The sequence below is a fragment of the Xenopus laevis genome, chromosome 3L, assembly GCF_017654675.1.
Source record: "Xenopus laevis strain J_2021 chromosome 3L, Xenopus_laevis_v10.1, whole genome shotgun sequence".
Taxonomy (NCBI): Eukaryota; Metazoa; Chordata; class Amphibia; order Anura; family Pipidae; genus Xenopus; species Xenopus laevis.
The window spans coordinates 97,756,758-97,781,748 of NC_054375.1; the positions used below are offsets into that span (position 1 = coordinate 97,756,758).

Genomic DNA, 24,991 nt, shown 5'->3' on the forward strand with positions numbered 1-24,991 from the left:
CCCAGGCAGATGTACCTTGAAGTGGTCTGGATCCCACCCAACAGAGGTGAAGAAGAGGGAGAAGAAGTCTAGCCTGACACCCTATCCACTGTGGTTCCGTCACTGAAGACAAATCAAGAAGCCTTTGGGAAACTACTCCCTGCTACAGATCCTCAATGGAGCACAAAGCTGCTCTTGCTATATAATCTCTCTATCTCACTCTCCTAGAGAGTCTATAACAGATATAACCTAATTCACATGGGGGCAAATTCACTAACCCCAGCACTTTTTTTTTTGAGGAACTTCTATCTACTCTATTGGATTTCGCTTGGTCTGAGGTGGCGAAGGCAAGTTTGTCGATAGAGGTAACGGTCAGTAAAATCAAAAACTTGGTGAATCTGCACAGTAACGCTCTTTCGCCAGAGTGAAAATTCGCCTGGCATTAGAGTGCTAAGTTGCGCCAGAGTCTATCTCCTTGGCGAAATTACGCCAGTAAATCGATAAGTAAATCGGTGAAGCGCCAAAATGACGTCACGCTGGCGAATTTTCGCCAGTGTTAGCCACTTCGCCCTTTAGTAAATTTCACCAATGTGCTTTTGCCCAGCAACTAGGGAAAAGGAGGATTTAAAACTATAGGAGCATAGCAGCATAGTTTCTGCACATACCCACTGCCATGTATTTCGCACTGTGTTTTTGAACAAAGCCGCATTTTCAAACAGCGATTCTCCTTGATATTTGGATCAGCGCCGGATAACGGGTTCTATCCCAATACAGATCCTATAGGTCCCTACAAATATTTGCTTTTAGATAAAAGGGCATGAAACTGATAAATAACGCCTTCTCGCAGATTTCCATTCCGACATTAAGCCACCATTCCTTGGATAAAGAAATATTGACAGGCTGAGCAGTAGCTGCCTTCTTTGTTACTTGGGCCAAATGTGCTACTATGTGTCACTTCCTAATCACTCAGAAGCCTAAACTGGGAGAAAACTCCTACTTTCAGTCCCCTTCTACCCTTGTTGTACATGGTATGTGCCATACAGTGGGTGTGATGTTTGCTTAGTTGGTCTGATTTAATCTGATCCACTGAACATATTAAAAGAAAACATATGAATGTCTACTCAGCTATCAAGCAGGAAAAGCGCACATAGAACAGGCATAATGTGTGTCTTCTCATAGCTCTAATGCTCTTGAGCATTTTTCGTACAAGTTTAATAGGGAGATTTAACTTTCCCACGGATTCAGGCACGGCTCACATTACGTCACTTTTCCCCATAAAGAAACACGGTCATTTGTATCATTCGTACCTGAGAGTCACATGCAGGAGCCAAAGCACTTTGAACTTTACATCACAAAGGAAGTAATGTGCCACATTCAATATGGTTGATCCGTGAGCCCAAGTCTAAGCTACGCATTGCACGAAACTGGCTCTTCAATCTTACAATCCTCCATACGGATTGCCTGTTGAATCTTTCCAGCTACAAAGTCTTGCCACTCCAGAGATGGTATTCTCTGTTTTCCACGCAAGGTTCTAGTGACGCCTTCTTGACACTCCACATCCAAGATGGAGGACCTAGTGCGCCGGAAGCCGGGCGCCGTCGCTCAGGTGGTGATGCGGTAACGTACCCGTGCGTGACGCTGCCGCCCCTTTGTTGGCTCAGTGACGGGCGCTGCGCTGTTTCTCCCCAATACCGGAACCGGGGGAGGGGGGGTCGTCCGGGAGCTGAAGACCGAGAACACTTGGAACAGTGCAGCCTGTGCGTGAGGAGGCGGAGCGGTCACTTGACCCACGGGGGCGCGCATTTACCGGAGCGTGAGCGCGCATAGGGGAGGGGCGGTGACTTAGTGCCCAGAGGCCTGTCTGTCCCTTAGAAACAGGGTCCTGTTGTTTTGGAAGAGCTCTTACCAGTGGGTTCCCGTAGTTCTGTTCAGAAGAGCTGAAGCCCACACACATTTTACAGGATAAAGGTTTACAATAGTACAGTAATGATCTAGACACAGTTTATACACATATATTGTCTCCAAAGGCCAGGACCTGTTTATATAATACGATATTATCTTTCTAACGTACGGAATATTACGTGAGTAGAAGGAAAGCCTATACACAAGGCCTGAGCTTTGTTTTCAAGCTCTATTTAGAAGCAGATACACATAGAAGCAATCAGAGGAAAGGTCTCACTAAACTGACTTGTGCATGTGTTTGGGAAAGTGTTTCTGTAAACTCTTAACATTTACTGTGGCAAAGGTAGAGTGTTAACCATTTCTTTCTCTAGAAAGGTCTAGAAATGTCTTTATTGAAAAGATAAAAATAAGCCTTTGCATTATAGTTATACATAGGCATTTTGTCATTTTAGTAAGCAGTTAATATGTTAGTCCCTCATTCCTGTATCATTTGCTTATATAAATATTGATAAAGGCAGAAAAGTTAACACTTAAGTTCATTAAGAAACATAGGTTTGTGCAGGAGTAGGCAATCAGTCTAAGCCTAAGCACACAAAAAACCTTTAAGATTACCATTTATCGTAAAGAGTGGTAGACAGTAATCTAAGAATCTCATGTATGATCATCATATCAGATTCTTTCATAAGGCGTTTTTCTTTTGCTTATACAGATGAACTCAGTCTCAAACACAGTTGTACAAAACTCGACTGGCTAAAGGCTTAGAATTTGGAGGTGGTTTTACATTGCCAGAAGTCTGTAGACCATTATACATTGTCCATGTGATTTCATATAGTATTACTGAATTCCAGTCCAAGTTACAAAGTGTAAGAGTAAAGACATAAATTCGAAACCCTCATGAGAACAGAGGACAAGCCTTTGCTACCAACAAATCCTAGCAGCAGCTTGTCGAGACTGAGCAAGAAAGTCATCTCCACTCTTCAACGTTTTGGATGACATCTTTTTCTTCTGTTGAGACTTCTACTTCAACATTTCCTATCAATATACAATTTTCTTAAACTGTGATTTGGGGAAGCCCCCCTTCTAAATCAGGAACCTCTAAGTGGCCTTTCTTTGCCAGCTCAACATGGACTCAGACGAAGGATACAACTATGAATTTGATGACGAGGAGGAGTGCAGTGAGGAGAGTGGGGCTGATGAACATGAAGATGAGCTGGAGCTTGGAGAAGTGGAGCTGGTGGAAGCTGGGCTTAGTGGGTCAGAGAGAGCCGGGCTATGTGGAGAAGGTGGTGGAAGTGCCCTTGGACCAGGTCCAGGTGGTGAGGAGGATGAGGATTATCGCTATGAAGTTCTCACTGCTGAGCAGATCCTCCAGCACATGGTGGAGTGTATTCGTGAAGTCAATGAAGTTATACAGGTAATAAGGGATTTATTTAAAGCAATGCATACCAGAATGCTTTGAATCTGAAAAACATTTTGTAGAAATAAAAAAAAAAAGAATATGTTCATTTACAAATATTTTAAAGACTTGCCCTAGAGTTCAGTATTTTTAATGGATTTTAGGTAGTATTGTTGATAACCCAATATAAAATAAAATCCAGTGTAATTATTCTGTAGCACTATTGTCTCTATGAACTAATATCAGTCTGTAGCAAATTTAAAGGAGGTAGTTTATTTGAAGGCAAATCCATTGTGCTCGTTGTGTATTAAAAAAAAACACATCATGCATATTTTACTAGTGTGTTTTGATAATAATACATTACAGCTTATCTTTTGAGTAATCAGTGTTTATTAGGTATGGCATACTCCATGACACCCAAGAGTATCTTTAGGTTTCAAAACTAACCAAGTTGCGTGTCAGATGACGCTGCTAGCTTTCTCCCTTCGACAGGACAACTGATTAAATCTGTAAGTGCTGAGTAATTCCTAATAATGTATCCCTTGCATGCTTACTGGCACATATCTGCAGAAGGCAAGCTGTTAAATTGTTCAGATGCCACCAAGCACTTACATGGAGCTGTATATCCCTGAACATGAACCCTGCCCATAATATAAAATAAATACCTGTCGTGTAACCTGAATGTAATAAACAGGCATTCAGTAAATATGCAAAAAAGGCTTAAGTTTAAATGTATTTTAATAAAAATGCATTAAATCAATACATAAACTGTGCTAATTCCGTTTTACACACAGCATGAAATATATTTCTTTTAAATGGGGGACTGTTTGTATAATTTAGAATTGTGCCTTTTGATGCCTTTAGAGGTGGTGGGCGGCATAGCACTTTCTAAGGAGCATTTTTTGGTAGAATACAAAAAAAATTGTTTCTCTCAGCCAGAGTGTGGGCATTATTAGCCTGTACCTTTGGTGTGGGAAATATTATTCCTATGATAGGTGCCCTTTAACTGTTGCAACTTGAAAAAGTCATTGCTGGCATTTCTCAGCAGCAGCGTCACCCCCTAATCACAATGTTCAAATTGAATAAATAAGGTGTAACTTTTGAAAATAAATTATCTTGTTTATCTGATCTGCCCCTTTAACTTTACAATACACTCAGTTGTCTTTAACATATTTTGTTTAGTAAGACGCAGGTGGAAGCAAAACTCAGTGGACCTATTCCTGTATCTATTAGAATGAAGTACAAGGCAACTGGACATTTAGAGTTGTTCATGAAAACGTTTCACCACTCGTCAAAGTAGCTTCTTCAGTCGAACTGAAGAATGAGTGGTTGAAACGTTTAAAAAAAAAAAACTCAATGTCCAGTTGCCTTTGACTTAATTCTATTAGATACTGTATATCAAGACCTGGATAAATCTGCATAGTCAGTGGACCTATGTGTCTGTAGTGTGTGTGGGCTGGCTCAGACCACAGGGTGGGCTGTTTAATTTGGGCTCAGGCCAGGTATGGATTTTAGTCTTCATGCTTCATAGTTTTTAACACTTGTTAAGTGTCCACCTCACTTCATGGCAGATTTTAAAGGGAATCCTGAGGCTTTATAATGTAATGTTTCACCTGCTTTTTTTGTGTGGTGCAGGATCATGGCCTTATTTAAATTTTACAAGAGAATAGCAACATTAGCGAATTTTAAAATGAGATTTTAGTCGAAACATGCAGCAGAGAAAGAATGTTGTGACAACGGCAATCATGATTCAAGTATTTATTATATAATAGGGTAATTTACTTTATATCACCATTTATAATCATAAACTCCAAGCTCTGTTTGCTCAGACACAGCATTATAATACAGGTAGGGACCTTTTATCCAGATTGCTTGGGGCCTGGGGTTTTCCTGGTAAGGAATCTTTCTGTAATTTTGATCTCCATACCATGTCTACTAAAATATTATTTAAACGTTAATTAAACCCAATGGGATTGTTTTACATCTATTGAGGATTCATTATATCTTAGTTAGGAGCAAGTACAAGGTGCTTTTTTAGTATTACAGAGAAAATTCAAAGTATTTGTATCTGTGGGAGATGGTCTTATCGTAACTCAGAGCTTTCTGGATAATGAGTTTGTCCATAACTGGTACCATACATACAATGCAAAAGTCTGAACAGGGCAAGTTAGGGTCTTGCTGAAATTCCACTCTGGTACTGTCCCTGGCAGGCTCATATCATTGGAAAGCCTCCATTTGAATTGCAGTCAATGTTGTGCTTATTTGGTAAGGTACAGTAGTTGAAATATTTGACATTCGTGCTTGGAACTTATTCATGCATGGAAGCAACAGTCTGTTTATTTCCACCCACTCCTATATCTTACTGTCTGGATTTCAATATGGGCACACATGGGCAGATATTGTCAGCCAAGTAGAAAAAAATTGTGGGGCACAACATTTTCCCTTTGACTGTGACAATCAATCGCATATTCAAGTCCGGTGCTCCCCTAGGCACAAGACCTTTAATGGTAAATATACCTATAGTGACAGTGGTAATGTTGGTACCCTCTTAAAGGAGAGCTATCGCGAAAATGAAAATTTAATATAAGCTTCCTCATGTTCATTTTCACGATAGTTAAAGGAGAAGGAAACCCTTTTGCAAAAAAAAAACCCTACTCCCCACCCCACGTAGACCCCCCTCTCTCCTTCCCCCAGTCTAACTACCCCCCCAGGGAGATAATCCATACTTTCCCCTCGGCACAGATTCTTCCAGTGGAGTTCCACGCATCCATCTTCCGCGTCCTCGGTAAGCTGACTTGGAGATAGTCAATTTCAGTGTAATTCCGCACATGCACATTTGTCGTAAACAGGCACGTACCGATCTCCCAATCCTGCAGTTTTGCATGTGCTTTGGAACAAGTTGGATGCAATTGTGCTGAAAATCTCAGTGTTATTTAGATGTCATCACTTTTAGTTCTTGGCATCAAAATAACATCTGCACTAGAGTCCTGCAGCGGGTCGGGTACCCACGGGTTACCCGCATAAACCTGCAGTACAATGCGGGTTTTTCGTTGAAGTTCAAGGTGCGGGTATACCCGTGGGTCGGCGGTTCTGCTGGTTGCGGGTCGGGCTGCGGGTCTTCTCAATATCAATATTTGCTCCTTTTTTCTGGTCACGTCCACTTCCGATGATGTCATTTCCGGTACACAATGACAGCACTTCTGGTTTTACTCCCTTTTTTCTGATCATATCTACTTCCAATGATGTCACTTCCGGTTTATAATGACAGCACTTCCTGATTCTTGATGGTCAGCGGGTCGCGGGTCCGGGTTGCAGAGAAGGTACTTGCAGGTCGGGTTGCGGGTAAGAATGCCGGTTGTTGGTGCGGGTTGCGGATTGCAGGGTACGGGTCGGGTTCGGGTCCCAAAAAATGGACCCGCGCAGGACTCTAATCTGCACCCCACACTTATCGTGTATGAAAGAGTGCAAACGCAGTATATGAAGTCTGTGATAGAAACAGAAGTGCCATTTTAGATGCTTGGCTGACCCTTGTGCTATAAGCACATTCACAAAAGCACACTCAGCAGGGTCAGAATAGATTTAGAAGAAAATATGATGTATTCATGCTGGTTATTTTTCTCTACCTGAAGAGGAGGGGGAAGTTGTATTTCCTGCTTATGACAGTGTCAAGTGTCATGTGCCCTTGAAACAGGATAGGCTGCAGCAAGCACAGATCTCTTCACTAACTGGTGTGTGTGTGTTAACTCATCTGTTAGGATTATTGACATCACTGTCTAACTGCACTTTAGCCAGTAGCAAAAATAATGAATAAACAAACAAACAAATACAGAAAGTATTGTAGAAGTGATACCTATATTGGCTAACAATAAAAATACATTGCAAGCTTTTGGAGTACCAAGGCCTCTTCGTATTTTGCCTGACAAAGGGGCCTTGGTGCTCCGAAAGCTTGCAATGTATTTTTATTGTTCGCCAATATAGGTATTACTTCTACAATACTTTTTGAATTTGTTTTTTTATTTGTTAATTTCTCTTTAACAGTGAATCTACATATTGGGCTCAGTAAGAACAAGCTTTGTGCTTGAAAATAGAGAATGCAGCTGAAGTGACAATTTAGTGGCATCATGATGGACATTACATTATGCCACCATGTTTATTTACTAGAAAATAATAATTACATAATTTTGTAGAAGAAACTTCTGGTGCTATAAAAGATATTTAGCATGTGTTGCACACTGGAAGGGTTATATCACCAGTTTTTAATGTCATATATACAATAGTGATATAGCTATGGGGACTGTTATCCAGAATGTTTGAGACCTGGTGTTTTCTGGATAACAGATCTTTCCGTAATTTTAATCTTCATACTTTAAGTCTACTAAAAAAATAATGTAAACATTAAATAAACCCAATAGGCTGGTTTTGCTTCCAATGAGGATTAATTATGTATTATTTTAGATCAAGTACAAGCTACTGAATTATTATTACAGAGAAAAAGTTTAAATAATTTTTAAACATTTGGATTATATGGATAAAATGGAGTCTATGGGAGATGGCCTTTCCGTAATTCGGAGCTTTCTAGATAATTGGTTTCCAGATAACCGATCCCATACCTGTACCAGTTGTGCCCTAAAAAGGAAAATGATTGCCAGTTACAACATAAGTCACACGCCACTGCCTGAAAATAGAAAATGCAAACCCTTTTTTAAATGGACGTACCAATATAAGACCGTTAGTTGGACAAGTTAGTGTGCAGAGAATAGGTAAATTACATTTCTCAAAGTACAGGTATGGGATCCGTGATACGGAAACCTGTTATACAGAAAGTTCCATATTTCCGAAAGGCTGACTCCATTTTATCCAAATAATCCAAAAAATTATTTATTTTATATCTGTTATAATAAAACAGTAGCTTGTACTTGATCCCAACTAAGCTATAATTAATCCTTATTGGAAGCAGAACCAGCCTATTGGGTTTATTTAATGATTAAATGATTTTGTAGTAGATTTTAATGATTAAATGATTTTTTAGTAGATTTGAGGTATGAAGATCCAAATTAAAGAAAGATCCGTTATCTGGAAAACCCCAGGTACCGAGCATTATGGATAACAGGCCCCCATACCTGTATTTAAACAGATTTTGTTAAAACAAACAAAAACAAAACAATAACCCCCTTCTTTTTATTTGTTCAAAGGCCATATTATAAAAACTTGTTTAACCTGTTTTGAATGCACACGCCCATACTTTGTGGGAGACAAAAGTTCAGCAAACTGTATCCATCGTTCTCTATGATAAAATTACTGTGAATATTTAAGTGGTTATGACAGCTAATGCCATCTGTAGCAGTTGGTGGGATTTTTTAAAAATATTGTTATAAAACTGTTTAGTTAAGGTACTTTTGTGACAGTGGGTAATGTAATTAGTTCTTTGTAAAGATTTCAGCCAAGATTTATGAATAATCCCTATTTGAACTAGTGCCTCGATGTTCGTGGAATCCAGGGTCACTTACTGTTACGGCTAGGGAGGCACTGGCAAATTAGATCTTTTTGTGAACACAATAGCTGTGATCTGTTTAGATGAGGCAGTTCTTAATGATCCAAGTCATTTATCCTCTCTAATTTATGTAATTTGTCAAATTTGTCAAACAAGCAATATGGTACCTTTAATAGGTTTTATTTTCATGTATTTACACTTAAAAACTTAACCAAATATTTTCATGCAAATTCACAGAAAGCTAGCCTGCTAGACAAGATTATTTATATTCAAGAAATAGCACTTATTCTAAACATACTTTATACCATTTTGCCTGGTTTATATATAAACTATTTATTATACTCATGTTGAAAAGGGATGTTACTGTCTTCTTAACACTGTTTAGGGTCTAATGACACAAATAGCAATGTGAATCTAGACAGTATATTGCCCACTTGCTTGCTTTCCAAGTTATAAATTGTGTATTAGAATTGGAACTTTTTCCCAGTTGCAAGCAACCACACTTTTTTTGTCAGTAGTGCATTACAGATTGCAGACTCATGCTGGAATCAGCCATTTAGACCAATTAAAGTAAGTCATTGACTTACAGCTGGGTGTGTTGCTTGCAGCTGCAAAAAAGCAGCAACAGATAAGTCATTAGCTAGATAAACAACTGTAAGAAAAAAATACTGTAGATGAAAATTATTTTTCACATATGTCACTACGTATAGTGGATTTTTATCATTTTGATTTCCCATTTCCTGATTTTTGTCAACTGCTACAGACAAATGATCCGTATAGTATGTTGCAAGCTTTCTTGGCTAGGTCTGATGGTGGTAGAACTGTTTCTGTTTTTAGTTTACTAGTTTTCAGAGGCAGCTGCTGTGAAGGCACCCTACCCAACATATCGTGTTTGGTGCCCCAATAGTGCTGTTCACTTCTGCAAATAACACTGAGGGCTGTATCTTAACAAATACCTTAGACTGCACAATAGAGCTCACTTAATTTTTTTCAAATTATCTTCTGTCTGTGTCGTCCTTTGTTGCTTTATTGCATCCAAAACATTCCACAATTTTACATTTGTTTAATCTTGTCACTTGATTCCTACTCTTTTCCTCATTGCCTCATACTGGTTTTGATTAAATTGATTCTATCATCTCCTTTTCTCTAAATCATTTGTATGCAGTTCCGAATAGCAGTTAATTTTACTAAATATATATATATGTTGCATATATAGAGACATTGGTTAAAAAGATAGCTAGGATTAAAGCCATAAAACATGAGACAGTTACCTTTCTGAGAAAGAAATACGATGATTTACCCATTCCACAGAGTTTTCTTTTTAAATATTTGCTGTTTTTTAAGTAAAATATTAATTGAATCTCTTCTAGTCTGCACCAGTAAGAGAAATGCTAGTTATAGACAGAAAAACCATAGCAAATAGTAATTTAAGTAGTAATCATTTAGAAAGCTGTACATGTATCTTGGAAAAATGGCAAATCCCAACAAACCTGTATTACATGTTTTAACACATTAAAAATCAGATAAGCTTCCCTGAACCAGTTGTCAGGTTAGAAACAATAGGCATTATTTTATGTATAAATATAAATGTTGATACAAATGTCATTAAAAGAATAAAAAGCTATTAATAGTGTGTCATTCCTCTATTCCTAGAATCCTGCTACTATAACTAGAATACTTCTGAGTCATTTCAACTGGGACAAAGAGAAGCTGATGGAGAGGTAAGTATTGTAGATGTCGGCCAACTCCCTTTGTGTATAATGGTGACTGTTTGTATAGTGTCTTCATGGCCTTAAGGGTTTCCTGTTCTCAATATAACATTTAATAGAACATACTGTCAAAAACACACCTTCTGTAAAGCACAACATACTATTATATCAGGGCTATTTATTTCCAGGCCTCAGTGGTTGTAACAGGGTTTGTGTGGTTTTTTTTTTCTATTTTTTTAACACTTGGGTTTAATACAGTTTATACTTGCATTTTATATCCAACTCTGCTTTTTTTGTTGTTTTTTGTTTTGGTCTGTAGTCATGGCTAATTACAGGTGAAGGTTTATCTGTATTTGCCATTCACATGCTTCATTATATAACATACTAAAAAGCGTCGGGTGCAATAAAAAGTGCCAGATATTTCCATACATTCCTTATTATTAGTGAAGTTGGCTTTTTTTAGGAGCTACATCAACAGATAACAAACTTTAACGGCAGAGACACACGCTGCTATTTCGGGAGATTAGTCATCCGAAGAAAGCAGTTCAGGGAGATTAGTCGCCCGAAGAAGAAGCGATTTGTTGCTGGGCGACTAATCTCCCGAAATAGCAGCGTGTGTCTCTGCCCTAAAGGAACTGTTCAGAGTAAAAATTAACATATATATGGGACATAAAGTTCAGTTAGGCTGGCCATAGATGTAAAGATTTTTAAAAGATCTTTTCGTTATCAAAAGATCACGATTATCTCAAAAGATCGTTTATATTTACAATTTGTCCATCAACTAAAAAGACCATTTCAGGAGATATTGCCAGGAAAACTGAGGGTAGCTGCCTGCTTGGCCTTGCAAACATAGATAAATTGCACTGGGACTGATACATTTTTTTTTTAACCTGGCCAATCAATTTTCTGACGGACAAAGATGGCGGACAAAAAATCGTAACATGCAGAATTGTTCGATTCCCACTAACCTCACGATAATTTGACGGATTGCACTGAAATCAATTGTTCACCAACAAAAAAAATCTACATTAAGGGGCTGATTCATTAAGGGTCGAATATCGAGGGTTAATTAACCCTCGATATTCGACTAGGATTTAGTGCAAATTCTGCGATCGTACGATCGAAGGATTTTAATCCAACGATCGAAGGAATATCCTTCCATCAAAAAAACTTAGGAAAGCCTATGGGGACCTTCCCCATAGGCTAACATTGACTTCGGTAGCTTTTAGCTGCCGAACTAGGGGGTCGAAGTTTTTTTTAAAGAGACAGTACTTCGACTATCAAATGGTCGATTAGTCGAACGATTTTTAGTTTGAATCCTTCGATTCGAAGTCGTAGTCGAAGTAGCCCAAAAAATACTTCGAAATTCGAAGTTTTTTTTACTTCAAATCCTTCACTCAAATTTAGTGAATCGGCCCCTAAATCTGACCAATGTCCTAAGGAACAAAAGTAAACCAACTGAACAGTCATGTCTCATGAAGCGCATCCCCTTCAAGTCTCTGACTAACTAAGAGGCTATTACATTTGACATCTATTTACTCAGCCTTTATAGATTAACATTTTTTGCTAAATATATTTGAAACAGGTTTTTGTCCCGCAAAGCCTCTCCATTTACCCAGTTAAATTTTTACACTGAACTGTTCCTTTAAATGTGGAAACGTATTTTCACTTTATTGTGCTACTGGTCTTTTAAGCACATAGCCATGTAATCAGTAAACATTCACAATAGAATGGTTTGAAGAGTTAAGCTTGCCCTCATCATAGAATGCCACTTGTCAAAGTAGTCAAATCAGATGTCTACTTTACTAGAGATGCCTTGTTCAAATGTAAGTGATAGCCAGGGCACTCGCATATTATGAGAAAGGTTTGTTGTTAATCTCGTGAAACCCCTAGTTTTTAGTCTCTCTGCTTACACCCACATTAAAATCCAATTCAGAAATTCTCATTCCTTCATGTGTGGTAGCACACCAAAAAACCAAATGGTTGGTGCTCACTGCAGGGAAGTCCCTCATCACTCATATGTGAAAAATGTAAGTCATGTTAAAACATACCCTTAAATCCATATGCCTCATCCTCCCCTGTGGATAATACAACAACCCCCCAACACATGATTAAACACCTTATGGGCCCTTAACAAAATATTTCCAAATGCTAACAAACCCCTAACAGGCTTACATTCCACAGGCAGCATAGGGCAAGCAGAGAATGGCACATACAAGCAGCACTGGGCAAGCAGAGAATGGCACACACAAGCAGCACTGAGTAAGCATAGTATGGCACACACAAGCAGCACTGGGCAAGCAGAGAATGGCTCACACAAGCAGCACTGGACAAACAGAGAATGGCACACACAAGCAGCACTGAGTAAGCAGAGAATGGCACACACAAGCAGCACTGGGCAAGCAGAGAATGGCACACACAAGCAGCACTGGGCAAGCAGAGAATGGCACACACAAGCAGCACTGGGCAAGCAGAGAATGGCACACACAAGCAGCACTGGGCAAGCAGAGAATGGCACACACAAGCAGCACTGGGCAAGCAGAGAATGGCACACACAGCACACACAGGGAGGGAAGGCAGAACAGAGCAGGAGACAGGGAAACCTATCATTCTAATATGTACTACATACAGTGCTGGTGCCCCATTAGCATTTTGAATAAGGTGTGAACAGGTAAACAATGTGGGCAGTTTCAGTCTGGGTCTCAGGTATGAACAGTACAGGGCTGTAGGGGTGTGAACAATAGAGGTGTCACAAGTGTGAACAATGCAGGGGGATCACAGGCGTGAACAATCCTGGGGATTAGACTGAATTTGAGGTTCAAACAATACAGGGGCCAGTTAATCTCTGTAGTGATACTTTTTAAATCTTACATATGGTAAACAGAGAATGTGGGGGGCCACAGAAGGGGGGTTGTGGGCTGCCATTTGGACAGCCCTGGTCTATATGATCACTGACTGACTGATCATGAATACCATTGTCTAAACATTTGCAGCAAAAAGTCATAACAAGCCCTTTTGTTGGACAGCCAATTCCAATATATTGTAGGATGATTCCTTCGTTGTTTTCTATAGTTCTATAGTATAGATCCTTTTCATCCAACACAAGTCCAGTAAAAACTTGATTTTGCATTCACTGAGGGCATAAATTTTGTAAGACTGCAAAAAAAAAAAAACGATTCAGTTCCAGGAACCGTAAAAAAAAAACAGTTTGTTGTACCCGAGTATAAAAAACAAATTAATGCAGCAGGGATGGCAGGCATCATTTCTCGCCACTTCTTGTTATACTTCCAGAGATCTAGCTACAGCGGCATGCACAGTTAAAGCTGTTCCAGAACATTCAATTGGTTCAGGCCAGCGATCATAGAGAAGAAAAGCACAATCTTCCCTGAGAACCCTGGTGTAATACGTTAGATTACCTTTCTTTTTGCTCCAGCTATCCTCGTGTATGTATTGAACGAATAGGGGGTGAGAATATACATAGAGTCCCCCAGTACGGTTATGTAGACATGATTGATCTTTAGGCTAGTACATTTTTATTTTTTTAAAGCTAGTACATCGATGCAACATCAGTACATAGGGGAAAATTTACTTACCTCCGAAATTGCGCCATCGCAACACTTCGCCAGGCGTAGATTCGCCAGGACAAAGCAAATTCACTAAAATCCGAAGTTGCGTCCAGGGCGCCGAATGCTGGCGAAGTTGCACTAGTGTTACTGCGGCAAGCAAAGCGAAGTTGTGATAGTGTTGCCTAATTTGCATACGGCGGGAAGTTAAAGTACAATGGACGTATATGTTGCAGCCAATACATTACACTACACAAGCCCTGGGAACCATAATAAAATAAACCAGAGTTGTTATATTGCCCTACACATGTGCCCACTGTATAGTTTATGTGCCATATGTTAGGAAATGTAGGGGGGAAGCTGTGTACCCCAACAAAAAAATCACGATCTTTTGCAGCCTATCACCCTGTAAAAAGTAAAAGACGCCAGCGTTTTTTGGGACTTAGAAAAATTTTCAACTATTTTTTGACCAAGTCCTATCTTCTCTATTGCACTTCACCTGGTCTGAGCTGGCGAAGGTAAGTCTGGCGCAAGTTCAGTCAAATCTCAATCTTAGTGAATTAGCGTAGTTACGTTTGTTCGCCAGAGCGCAACTTCGCCTGGCATTAGGGTTCAAATTACCGGCAGAGTCTTATCACCTTCGCTAGCGAAGTTACGCCATCGGCCGTTAGTAAATCAGCGAAGTTCCGAAATGACGTCACGCTGGCAAATTTCCGCCAGCGTTAGTTATTCCGCCCTTTAGTAAATTTGCCCCTAAGGGTTAAATGTTTTTAATAGGCGGGTTTTTTCACTATGGGTGGTTAGTGGGGTCGTATCCTATGTTTCTGAGGAAGTGGCGTGAGGCCACGAAACGCGTTAAGTGTGGGGATTGTTTCACTACCGAGGATGTTTGAATTATTTCAAAGTAACATAAACTCAAGCTTTCATGACCCAAAGCTGCCTGGTGCTCCATGAATTAGTTACAAGTTACAAGGAGATACAGCAAACAGGACACTTGGAGGAGGTCCCTAGTGGTGCAGTTCAGGAGGGGAAGGGGACAAGGTGTTAAGCAGGCTTTCATTCTCTTTTAAGTACTAAGGTTTATTTTGAGCTACATTAATCTTCAGCATGCAAAGGCTTTATCCGTTTATTATCCTTCCCATCCATTCTCAAGTTCGTGGCATTTAAGCAGACCTTAAAAATTCGCTCTTAAATGGAAAATGTTGTATTTCTAATTTGTTTCTGTTGGTAGATTTTGAAAACATTTCCTACTTTAGTGCTTGTGCCAGTTACATGTTTCACTCTTAAATCTGGACTAAGACAAGAATAGCATTGTCAGTAACAAAAATGTTATATTTATTTTGTTCATCTTTGTGAATGTTGTTTTTTTAATAAATTGTCATACATGGGTATTGATATGCTACTATACCTTGGGAAATCAACACATGCTTGCAACTATTCTGCCATTTTAGCTGCCTATTATGCAAATCTCATATCGTTTTATTAAACATATTCCAGTGTGTTTGTCTACTTTGTCTGCTAATAAAGCTGTTTAATATATTGTACATTCTTTCATAGGTATTTTGATGGTAACCTTGAAAAGCTCTTCTCAGAATGTCATGTCATTAACCCCAGTAAGAAGTCACGGACGCGCCAGATGAACACTCGGTCATCTGCATTGGACATGCCCTGCCAGATCTGCTATTTGAACTACCCAAATTCAGTAAGTAGCCTTGACTCTAAAATTCCCATATCTTTGCTATTGATGCACTAAATTCAGCATTTGGTTCGTATCCCAGCCCTTTTTGCAGATTTCATTGAATCCTGTGGTTTGCATTCTGTTTTGTATAACCCTTAAGTCATGTGACTTACAGCTGCATATTTACAGATGATGCAATGTTTTGGTGTATCTCAAATTTGACTACACAAATTGGCTATTTTTGTTGTTGTATATTATGAGATTGGTGCAGCCCTATCCTTTCTACCATTGGGAAGGTGTCTTATTGTTAACTATGTATATATTATCATGGGAGGTGAAATAAAAATGACCATCACATCCATCCTCTCCAGTGAGATCCTATTGCTGATTTAATGGAATGCAAATATGTCCGCTTTCCCAGCCTAAGACCTTTCTAAATAAGCTATGTGAAAATGTTTAACATTTCTCATATTTACTCTCACTTATCGTATTGTGAAGTCAGATTAGGCTAAATGTGGATTTAATTATTTAAAACAATGAAATAATAAACTTTCTTGAAATTGAACATTGAAATGGGTGGTTCACGTTTAAGTTAACTTTTAGTATGTTATAGAATGGCTTATTCTAAGCAACTTTTCAATTGGTTTTTATTATTTATTTCTAATAGATTTTTAATTATTTGACTATTTCCAGATTTCAAATGAGAGTCACTGACCCCATCTAAAAAAAATGTTCTGTAAGACTACAAATGTATTTTTCTTGTTACTTTTTATTGCTCATCTTTCTATTCAGGCCCTCTCCTATTCATATTCCAGTATCTTATTGAAATCAATGCATAATTTGGACCCTAGCAACCGGATTGCTGAATTTGCACATTGGAGAGCTGCTGAATAAAATAAATAAATAATTCTAAAACCACAAATAATACCAAAAACCAATTGCAAATTGTCTCAGACTATCACCCTCTACATCAGTGATCCCCAACCAGTATCTCGTGAGCAACATGTTGCTCCCCAACCCCTTGGATGTTGCTCTCAGTGGCCTCAAAGCAGGGGCTTATTTTTGAATTCCAGGCTTGGAGGAAAGTTTTGGTTACTTAAAAACCAGATGTACTGCCAAACAGAGTCTCCTGTAGGCTGCCAGTCCATATAGGGGTTACCAAATAGCCAATAACAGCCCTTATTTGGCACCACCCAGGAACATTTTCCATGCTTGTGTTGCTTTTTAAATCTAAATGTTGCTCATGGGTGAAAAAGGTTGGGGACCCCTGCTCTACATCATATTAAAAGTTAACTCAAAGGTGAATAACCCCTTTAATTATTGAGAGGCTGCAAGCAGTATTTTACAGTTTTACAAGAATTGGCTTGATTGCCCAAATAGGATCCACTAGTTTTACAGATATTCTATTTGCAATGGCATAATACATGTATTGGCAGCTGTACACAGTCCTGTATTCATGTTTACAAGTTGACTAATGTTGGGGGGGGGGGAAGGAGGTAAGATATAATAAAATGCATAATTATATATACCTTTACATAAGCTCCCTTACTTTGGATGCTCAGAGTCCCCCCTTTTCTGCTTAGTATGACTTAGTATTGCACTTTTTCTCCTTGAGACTGTAAGGGGCAGATTTATCAAAGGTCGAGGTGAATTTTTGAATGAAAAAAATTTGAATTTCAAGCTTTTTTTGTGTACTTCGACTAGAGAAGAAATTTGAATATTGAAATTTATCATGTGCTGTATCTTTAAAAATTCGACCTCGACCATTCGCCATCTAAAACCTGCCATCTGTGGGGGACCTCCTAGAACCTATTTGGAGTCAATTGGTGGACTTTGGGTTTTTTTTTTTGGAAAAACTTCAAATCGAATTCGCTATTCCTTTGATTCGAATGATTAGAATCCGGCCGAATTCGGACCTATTAGATCAAAAATGGACCTATTTGACCCAAAAAAAACCTTCAACTTAATTTTGTTTGGTCTTTTTGAATTCGAATTTCAAAGTTTTTTCAATTCGAAATTCGACGCTTGATAAATATGCCCCTAAAGGTATATTTATTTAAACTGTCGGTCAGAAGCACATCATGTAATAAGAATACACATTTGTTAAGAGGCACTACGTTTCTTAACTATTTTACAGTATGATTTAAACCTTCATTGATTTACTTCAGTCACTTTCTACTATAGTCCTTTCTACAACATAAAATGTTGAAAATGCTGAAAAAGAAGCCGTTTTTAAGTGTATACAGATGATAAACACAGGTTTTTGTGGGTTATTATTTTCGCTGGTATTTTCAGATGGTTACTGTACTCAAGAATTTCTCCATTTTATTTATGGCTTAGATCTATTCATGTTGATGTATGTAATAATAATGTAGGTGTGTTTATATCTGTTTTTTAAGTTTTTGTAAATGTCTGAAAGCAGTAGTTTCTCAGTTTATACTACTTGACAAATGTGTTCTAAATATATCCCTATATGGGTCTTTCACTCTGTTTACAGTATTTCACAGGCCTTGAATGTGGTCACAAGTTCTGCATGCAGTGCTGGGGCGAGTATTTGACCACTAAAATCATAGAGGAAGGAATGGGGCAGGTAAGCACTATCCAAATATATTTTACTTTATAATATATAATTACTATAATATTGTGGCTAACAAGTCTTGCTGTTCCACTTGTAAAATTTCCATATGTCTTTATTTAATCTGTGATTCCTGTTTGTTTCCTTGGTATATGCCATCTTTCTTACATTCACTTTTTATTTCTAAATTGTATTTATTTTTTGTACTGTACTTTTTTCCAGACAATTTCATGCCCTGCTCATGGTTGTGACATCTTAGTTGATGACAACACAGTAATGTAAGTGCTGTTGTGCCTCTTGTTTTTAGGCAAGGTAGAAAGTAAGCTGTGTGCACATACATTTCTTTATACCAATAACTTGTGGCACATTTCACTCAATATGCCTACAAAACGCCAACTGAAACCAACCTGTTTTAACTCTTTTTTTTTTTCACAAACACAAAAATATAAACCCAACATTTTTTTAATGGACTGTAGATAGTGCTGTTCTTTGTAACTATGAATTGTTTTGCTCTGGCTGGAAGCTGAGTAATATGAAAGTGTCTTTTTTTCCTGCTGTTTACAGGAAAAACCTCTCCAGGTTTCCAACCATTGAATACAATCTGTGCACGTGCATTAGAACTAGGTGAAATAAAATAAACCGTAATGCTGAGTTTCCTTTGATTTTAATAATTTGCATTTATTCTTTCCTGACAGGCGCTTGATAACTGATTCGAAAGTGAAGTTAAAGTATCAACATTTAATTACTAATAGCTTTGTAGAGGTAAGTGTTTGCAGCAGTTTATGGTTGGATATTATTTGGTATCTGTGTGCATTTCTGAACAAATATTCTGCAGATCAGTGATGGCTATTTAGAGGCTAACATTACTTACCTAGAAATTAGTGCATTCTATGTTGCTTTACATCTGGATTTTTCTATATTGTAATAGACTTGTGTAATAGTGTTGGTAGCATGTCCTCATTGTATTCCGTTATAAGCGTGCCACCTCTGTAGTCCTGCACTTGTGTCTAGTTCTGCATTGATATGCCATATTTCTATCTGGAGTCCTGCACTGGCACATACTGAATGCACCAAGTATTAAAAACTATCTGATGTTCTTTATAATGACTTAGAAATTACATTTTCGATACAGAATTTTTTTTTTCCTTTGTCTATTTCATCTCTTCATTTTCTTATGTGATTTGTTGTGCAGTGTAACAGACTTTTGAAGTGGTGCCCTGCTCCAGATTGCCACCATGTGGTAAAGGTTCAATATCCTGACGCCAAACCTGTGCATTGCAAGTGCGGTCGACAGTTCTGGTAAGAATTCGAGGAACTTTTTAATTACTAACTACTTCATGATTTTACATGTTATCATCTCTTCACCACACTAAAAACAGAAGTGCAAGACGATACACACAGTGCTACCAAAACAGAAAGCAAAATCAGAAGAGAACATTAGACTGAGGGAGAAGATGGGCGTTAATAGATGTGCAAAACTAGAAAAGCAGTAAGGTTAAAATTAGGAAAGTTGTAACAGTTACTAACAAAGGGGAAGAACTGAAAGATAAAGTAGCAGAAGAACAGTGTGAATAAAAGTTCCAGAATCCAGAAGTGGAAGAGGCAAAAATATTTGCAAATGAACAGGGCAAATGCAATAGAAAATTAGCAAAACACCTAGATAAGAAACAAATTAGTCACATTTCCTCATAAAGTAGTAGTTTTGAGGAGAGCACACACAACATGTTTGGGCCTTATGTGCCTTTCTCAAGTGTGTGTGACACTTGAGAAAGGGCACGTAAGGCCCGAAACATGTTGTGTGTGATGTAGTCTTGGAATAAATAATATTCACAGCAGTATTGCTTCTGAGTGCTCTCCTCAAAACGACTACTTTATGAGTCTCCATAGGGATTGCGGTAACCCTATTGAGGACCGATGCACCAATACTCCTATCATAGGCAGAGCATAAGAACAATCTCCATTGTTCGAGTCACATTTCCTATTTTTTGCAGGATGTTTGCTGGACTATCAAGTCCAAAGTCATTGATCATTGACAGTTTTAGCCTAGACCAGTTTAGGATGCCTTGATTGTACATCAGCTTTGCAAAAAGAAAATGGAACACTTGTGGTCCGCTTTTTCAAAAATGTATTTTAATGTAATTTTTTAATCCTTACTTCATTCTGACATACCCAGCCACCCCCCACCCCCACTGTTTACAAATCCACGTTCCTTTTATTTTCACATTCACCTGAACCCTGTTCATTTGTTTCTACATCTTGTTCTGTACAGCAGTTTTCCTATATTTTATGAACCATTGTTCAACACAGCAGTATACACTGCCTTGTTCAATAAACAGGTGCTTATTTTTTTTATTAAGAAACATTTATTCCTGTTCTTTTTATGAGCTAAACAGGGCAAATGGGAAATCTTAAACTGCTTTATTTTCAAACCTTCTGGTTCTTGCAAGCAGTTGTGGGAGGAGAAGGTAGTTAATTCAACACTCTGCATAATGTACTCCTCCTATCTTTAAGCCAGAGACAGACACACCAAAAAGGGGAGATGGAAGGGTGTTAACTTTAATGATTCATTATTGTTTTTTATAAAATAGATAATAGAGAACTAAGAAGAAAACATTTTTGGGATAAATTCTGTTTAGGTCATTTTGTAAGTGTATTCTGCCCCTTTCTATAGAACTTTTTTAGTTTCTTTCTCCTTCTGTCATTTTCAGTCCCCTGCTGGTTGGTTTTTGTTCATTTGTCACTTTTTTTCCACCTTCCTTTCCATTATTCTTTTATTTTCACGTTCCCTTGTCATGCTTTTTCAGTGAGGCAGCTTTCCACCTCTGATGCCAATTTTCCTCTGGACATGCTTATGTGGATTAAGAGGCACATACTACTTTTTTGATTGGTGTTGATGTTATTTGGGAATTAGGTGTAATGTATAGATATGTATGCCCTGTCGATGGCCACAGCAGATTCCACAACTAGAACTTTCAAGTTTGCTTGAGTAATTAGATATTGCCAATGTAGTCTATTTGTTCCTTTCCTGATCAGGAATCTGCCTGTCATACTGTGTTGAAACAAAGAAGCATTTTAGCAGTAAAATAGAAAATACCACCATGAACAAATAAAAAAGTTGTACGTACATCAAAATATACTTAAGCTTTTGTCTAGTTATATATCTACCTGAATATCACAGTAGGATGTATTTTAATTTAATAATTTACTTTTTTGTTATGTTTATGGATTTACTGGAAAATTAAATTTTGTTTAATGTATTTTTGTTTATTGTACTGTTAAAAAGGGGTTTAAGCATTTGATTTTCTTATCATTCTCATTATATTCTTTTTCTTTACAGCTTCAACTGTGGAGAAAATTGGCATGACCCAGTAAAGTGTAAGGTGAGACACCCTGTTTGGAAATAGTGATTGAGAATTGTGTTTATTTAAAGGCAGGCAGTGTTTGAAGGGAAATACATTATAATGGCTGAATTGGCAATGGTAAATGGTATAGTAATTCTAACATTCTGTGGTTAATCTTATGTTTATGAACCTATAGAAAGCTGCAAGTACAGTAGCACTATGTTGTTTGTGGTTTTATGAAACTCTCCTGTGCTGTGTGGCCCTAAAATATTTAGAAAAATAAGAACTGCACAATAAATACATACAAAATATAACATACATTCTTTTAACAGTGGTTAAGGAAATGGATAAAGAAATGTGATGATGACAGTGAAACATCAAACTGGATTGCAGCTAATACCAAGGTAAGGAATGAATGTTTGGGACCACAATGCTTTATTCCTTTCTATGCAATTTCACGGGGAGTGGAACAATGTATGTTGAGGATTACACACACATGTTTATAGTTGATTTAACAGGAGGAAAATGAAGTTTATGCACAAGATTCATTAGCTATAATTGTTCCAGTTCATGTGAGCTTCTTCATCAGGCTAGGTGGTTAGAGTTCGTTTTTTTTTTTCTCTTCGTAGTATCAGTGAGGCCACAGATGTACGTTGACCACCTATAAGTGACTACTGTCTGCTCAAATTTACTGTAATTTTAAACAGATGTCAGGATAGAATTGCTTGGAGTATTAGTTTGTTTGTTGGGATTTCCTTCATTAGCATCTACTGAATGTAAACTACCATGGGGAGACTCTTGTATAAAATTATCTGTTATCTTCTGGGTAGCCTGCTGTAATGTGGCTTTCTTGTAAGTCTTATAGTAAGAGTCAATGCAGCACTCTGTTTTACTAGAACATGTAGAGCAGAACTGTAAAATAAAGAATACAGAATGCAGCAACACAGTTTATTAATCCCTTGTTTGTGATAAATCACATACAACTCCATTAAACCCAGTCATTTGTTTTTTTTATCCTTTAAAGGTTAACTATCAATAATTTTTTTACTATTAATGTTTTTTTTTAATAAAATAATTTTCTTAATATCCATGAAAAATTTCTTATCCTTTTTAAAATACTACTTTAAATATGCCCTGGCTCCCTCAAAGCACATATTTTCTGTCTAGCTCTGCCAGCCCAGCGTCTGAGTCTGCTTTGGTAAATGAATCCTTCCTCCTCTGTTACCGGTTTAGTTCACAAGTACATCTAAAGCACAGCCTCCAATCTAAACTGATTGAGAATATTCATGACTACCTGTGCTAAAGATCTACCTTTTAAGTTTGAGGCTTACACGTGTCCTTTTATTTAATAAAAGTTAATGGTGAATAATATTTTAATAGGGAAAATGAACCTTATAATTTATAATAATTTATAATAATTTATTATAGTTTCCTTATAATAAACATATTCGATATTCCCATATATCATGGTGTCCAATATTGAATCTTGTTCTCCTCTTGGGTGGGTTTGTGCCACTAGCTCAGCAAAGGTGACTGACCCTAACAGGTGCTGGAAACCATTTCTCTATTATACTCTATTCAGAAATGGAGGAACAGGGGAATGTGCAGTCATTGAAGCTTTTTCTGCTCTTTGTCAACCCAATGAATCTCTTTCTTCCTGCTGCCACAGCTGTGAATGCTCTCACCTTACTTATTGCCTTTATTTATCTTGCACAGACACATGGCTTCAGCCTTGCTGTTTCTGAATTGCCTAAGGCTGCCCTCTGTAGGCTGGATGTGATCTTTGCACTGTCCTCAAATATTTGCCTATTACAGTGTATTTTCCTTTTCCTTTTTTTTTGCAAATTAGCATATTGCTCTTATTATTACAATATATATTCTTAAACAAAAAAGAATGATTGTTTAGTATCAATCATCAAGGTTTGGAATAAGCTTCTCCCCTTCTAACTGCAAATTAGATGCCCTGGCAGGATGTGAACCCCAACAATCTTGTCTACAGCAGCACATTTTTTTCTTACCTAAAATAAGCTATGCCACAGAGTAGTTTTACTGGGTTCCTATTTAGACTCATAGCTGAGCCACAGCCTGCAGTAGAAACCAGTTGTACCCCAAATCCTGCAGTGCAAATTTTAATATCATTATTTAAGATTGTATAAACGTTTTATACACCTATATACAGTACATCAGGGTGGTATTGTATGAAACCGTATTATGTTTTTTGTAGAGTGAAATAATACAGTCAAAGCCCCCATTTTACATTTTTGCAGGGGACCATATAAAAAAAACTTAATACCTGCGAAAAACGCAAAATGGTGTATGTAAAATCATCATGTAAAAATCAAGCAAAATGGCCAAAAATTATGACTTTAAATGTGGTAAAACTAAAATGAATCAGTACATGAAAGGACAGTAAAAAAAATAAATATATAAAAACGGGATTGTGAAATGAGGGAATATAAAATTGCTGTTTGTCTAACGAATAAAGCTGTTTGGTTTCGTTTTTTTTAGACCCCAGCAAAACCACCCTTTTTTACCTAATCTACGAAATAGAGACTTCCAAACATTATGTCTTATATGATATAACAAGAATGATACAAATTACTAATTTAAAACTGGCAAAGATATCATTCTTTTCTTGATCTCCTCTGTTTTGCATAACAGGAGTGTCCAAAATGTCATGTAACTATAGAGAAGGATGGTGGCTGCAACCACATGGTATGCCGGAACCAGAACTGCAAAGCAGAGTTCTGCTGGGTATGCCTGGGCCCATGGGAGCCTCATGGTTCTGCCTGGTAAGTATTTCAACAGCTTGGGACTTTTTACAATCTGGCACTAACATGGGTATACCTAAATTGTACCCATAAATATGCAATATACAATGTGCTTGAATCTGCTTCAGTTTATTGATACTGGCGCCATGCACTAGTTTTGCATTTGTTCCTTTTTTGGTAGATGGGCCACTGCCACAAGGAAGTCATGTTTCATACATTTGCCTTGGTCAGGAATGTCATTGTACTGGATATATTTGCTATTTGTTGCATCTACACCATGAAAAACACCCCCCCCCCCCCAGTGAATTATTCTTTCCCCATAACACATTCAGATAGGTACTGTTCTCCTGGCACCTCAAACCCAGACTCATTCACCAGCCTGCAAAATTGTAATAGCAGCAGCCTTTATACCACACCCTCTAGGTGACATCTTGTTATGGTGCCACACTGAAAATCTTAACCCACTCTATTGCCAATTTTTTTTGCTGGAAATGGCATGACTGTATGTTTATCTTTATTTCAGCAGTGAGTGGCTTTAATAGCCAAATCCAATAATTAAGAGGCGTATCTGGATACTTTATACCAT

At 37.8% G+C, this 24,991-nt stretch overlaps 1 protein-coding gene across 7 annotated transcripts in view; it reads left to right on the forward strand.

The window, feature by feature from the left end:
- Nucleotides 1–240: 240 nt before the first annotated feature.
- The window catches only part of arih1.L (ariadne RBR E3 ubiquitin protein ligase 1 L homeolog), a 30,110-nt gene continuing 5,359 nt past the window's right edge, over nucleotides 241–24,991 (forward strand). The window contains exons 1-11 of one of the 7 annotated variants that reach the window (XM_018251254.2): nucleotides 241–2,224; nucleotides 2,591–3,295; nucleotides 10,422–10,489; nucleotides 15,598–15,742; nucleotides 18,216–18,308; nucleotides 18,516–18,571; nucleotides 18,989–19,055; nucleotides 19,486–19,592; nucleotides 21,631–21,673; nucleotides 21,967–22,038; nucleotides 24,296–24,426. In XM_018251254.2, coding sequence (XP_018106743.1) covers nucleotides 3,005–3,295; nucleotides 10,422–10,489; nucleotides 15,598–15,742; nucleotides 18,216–18,308; nucleotides 18,516–18,571; nucleotides 18,989–19,055; nucleotides 19,486–19,592; nucleotides 21,631–21,673; nucleotides 21,967–22,038; nucleotides 24,296–24,426 — 1,073 coding nt within the window. In that variant the 5' untranslated portion in view covers nucleotides 241–2,224; nucleotides 2,591–3,004. Of the gene's footprint in view, nucleotides 2,225–2,590; nucleotides 3,296–10,421; nucleotides 10,490–15,597; nucleotides 15,743–18,215; nucleotides 18,309–18,515; nucleotides 18,572–18,988; nucleotides 19,056–19,485; nucleotides 19,593–21,630; nucleotides 21,674–21,966; nucleotides 22,039–24,295; nucleotides 24,427–24,991 lie in introns of those variants that run through there. The other 6 variants (XM_018251255.2, XM_018251257.2, XM_018251258.2 and 3 more) reach the window with 6 other exon arrangements.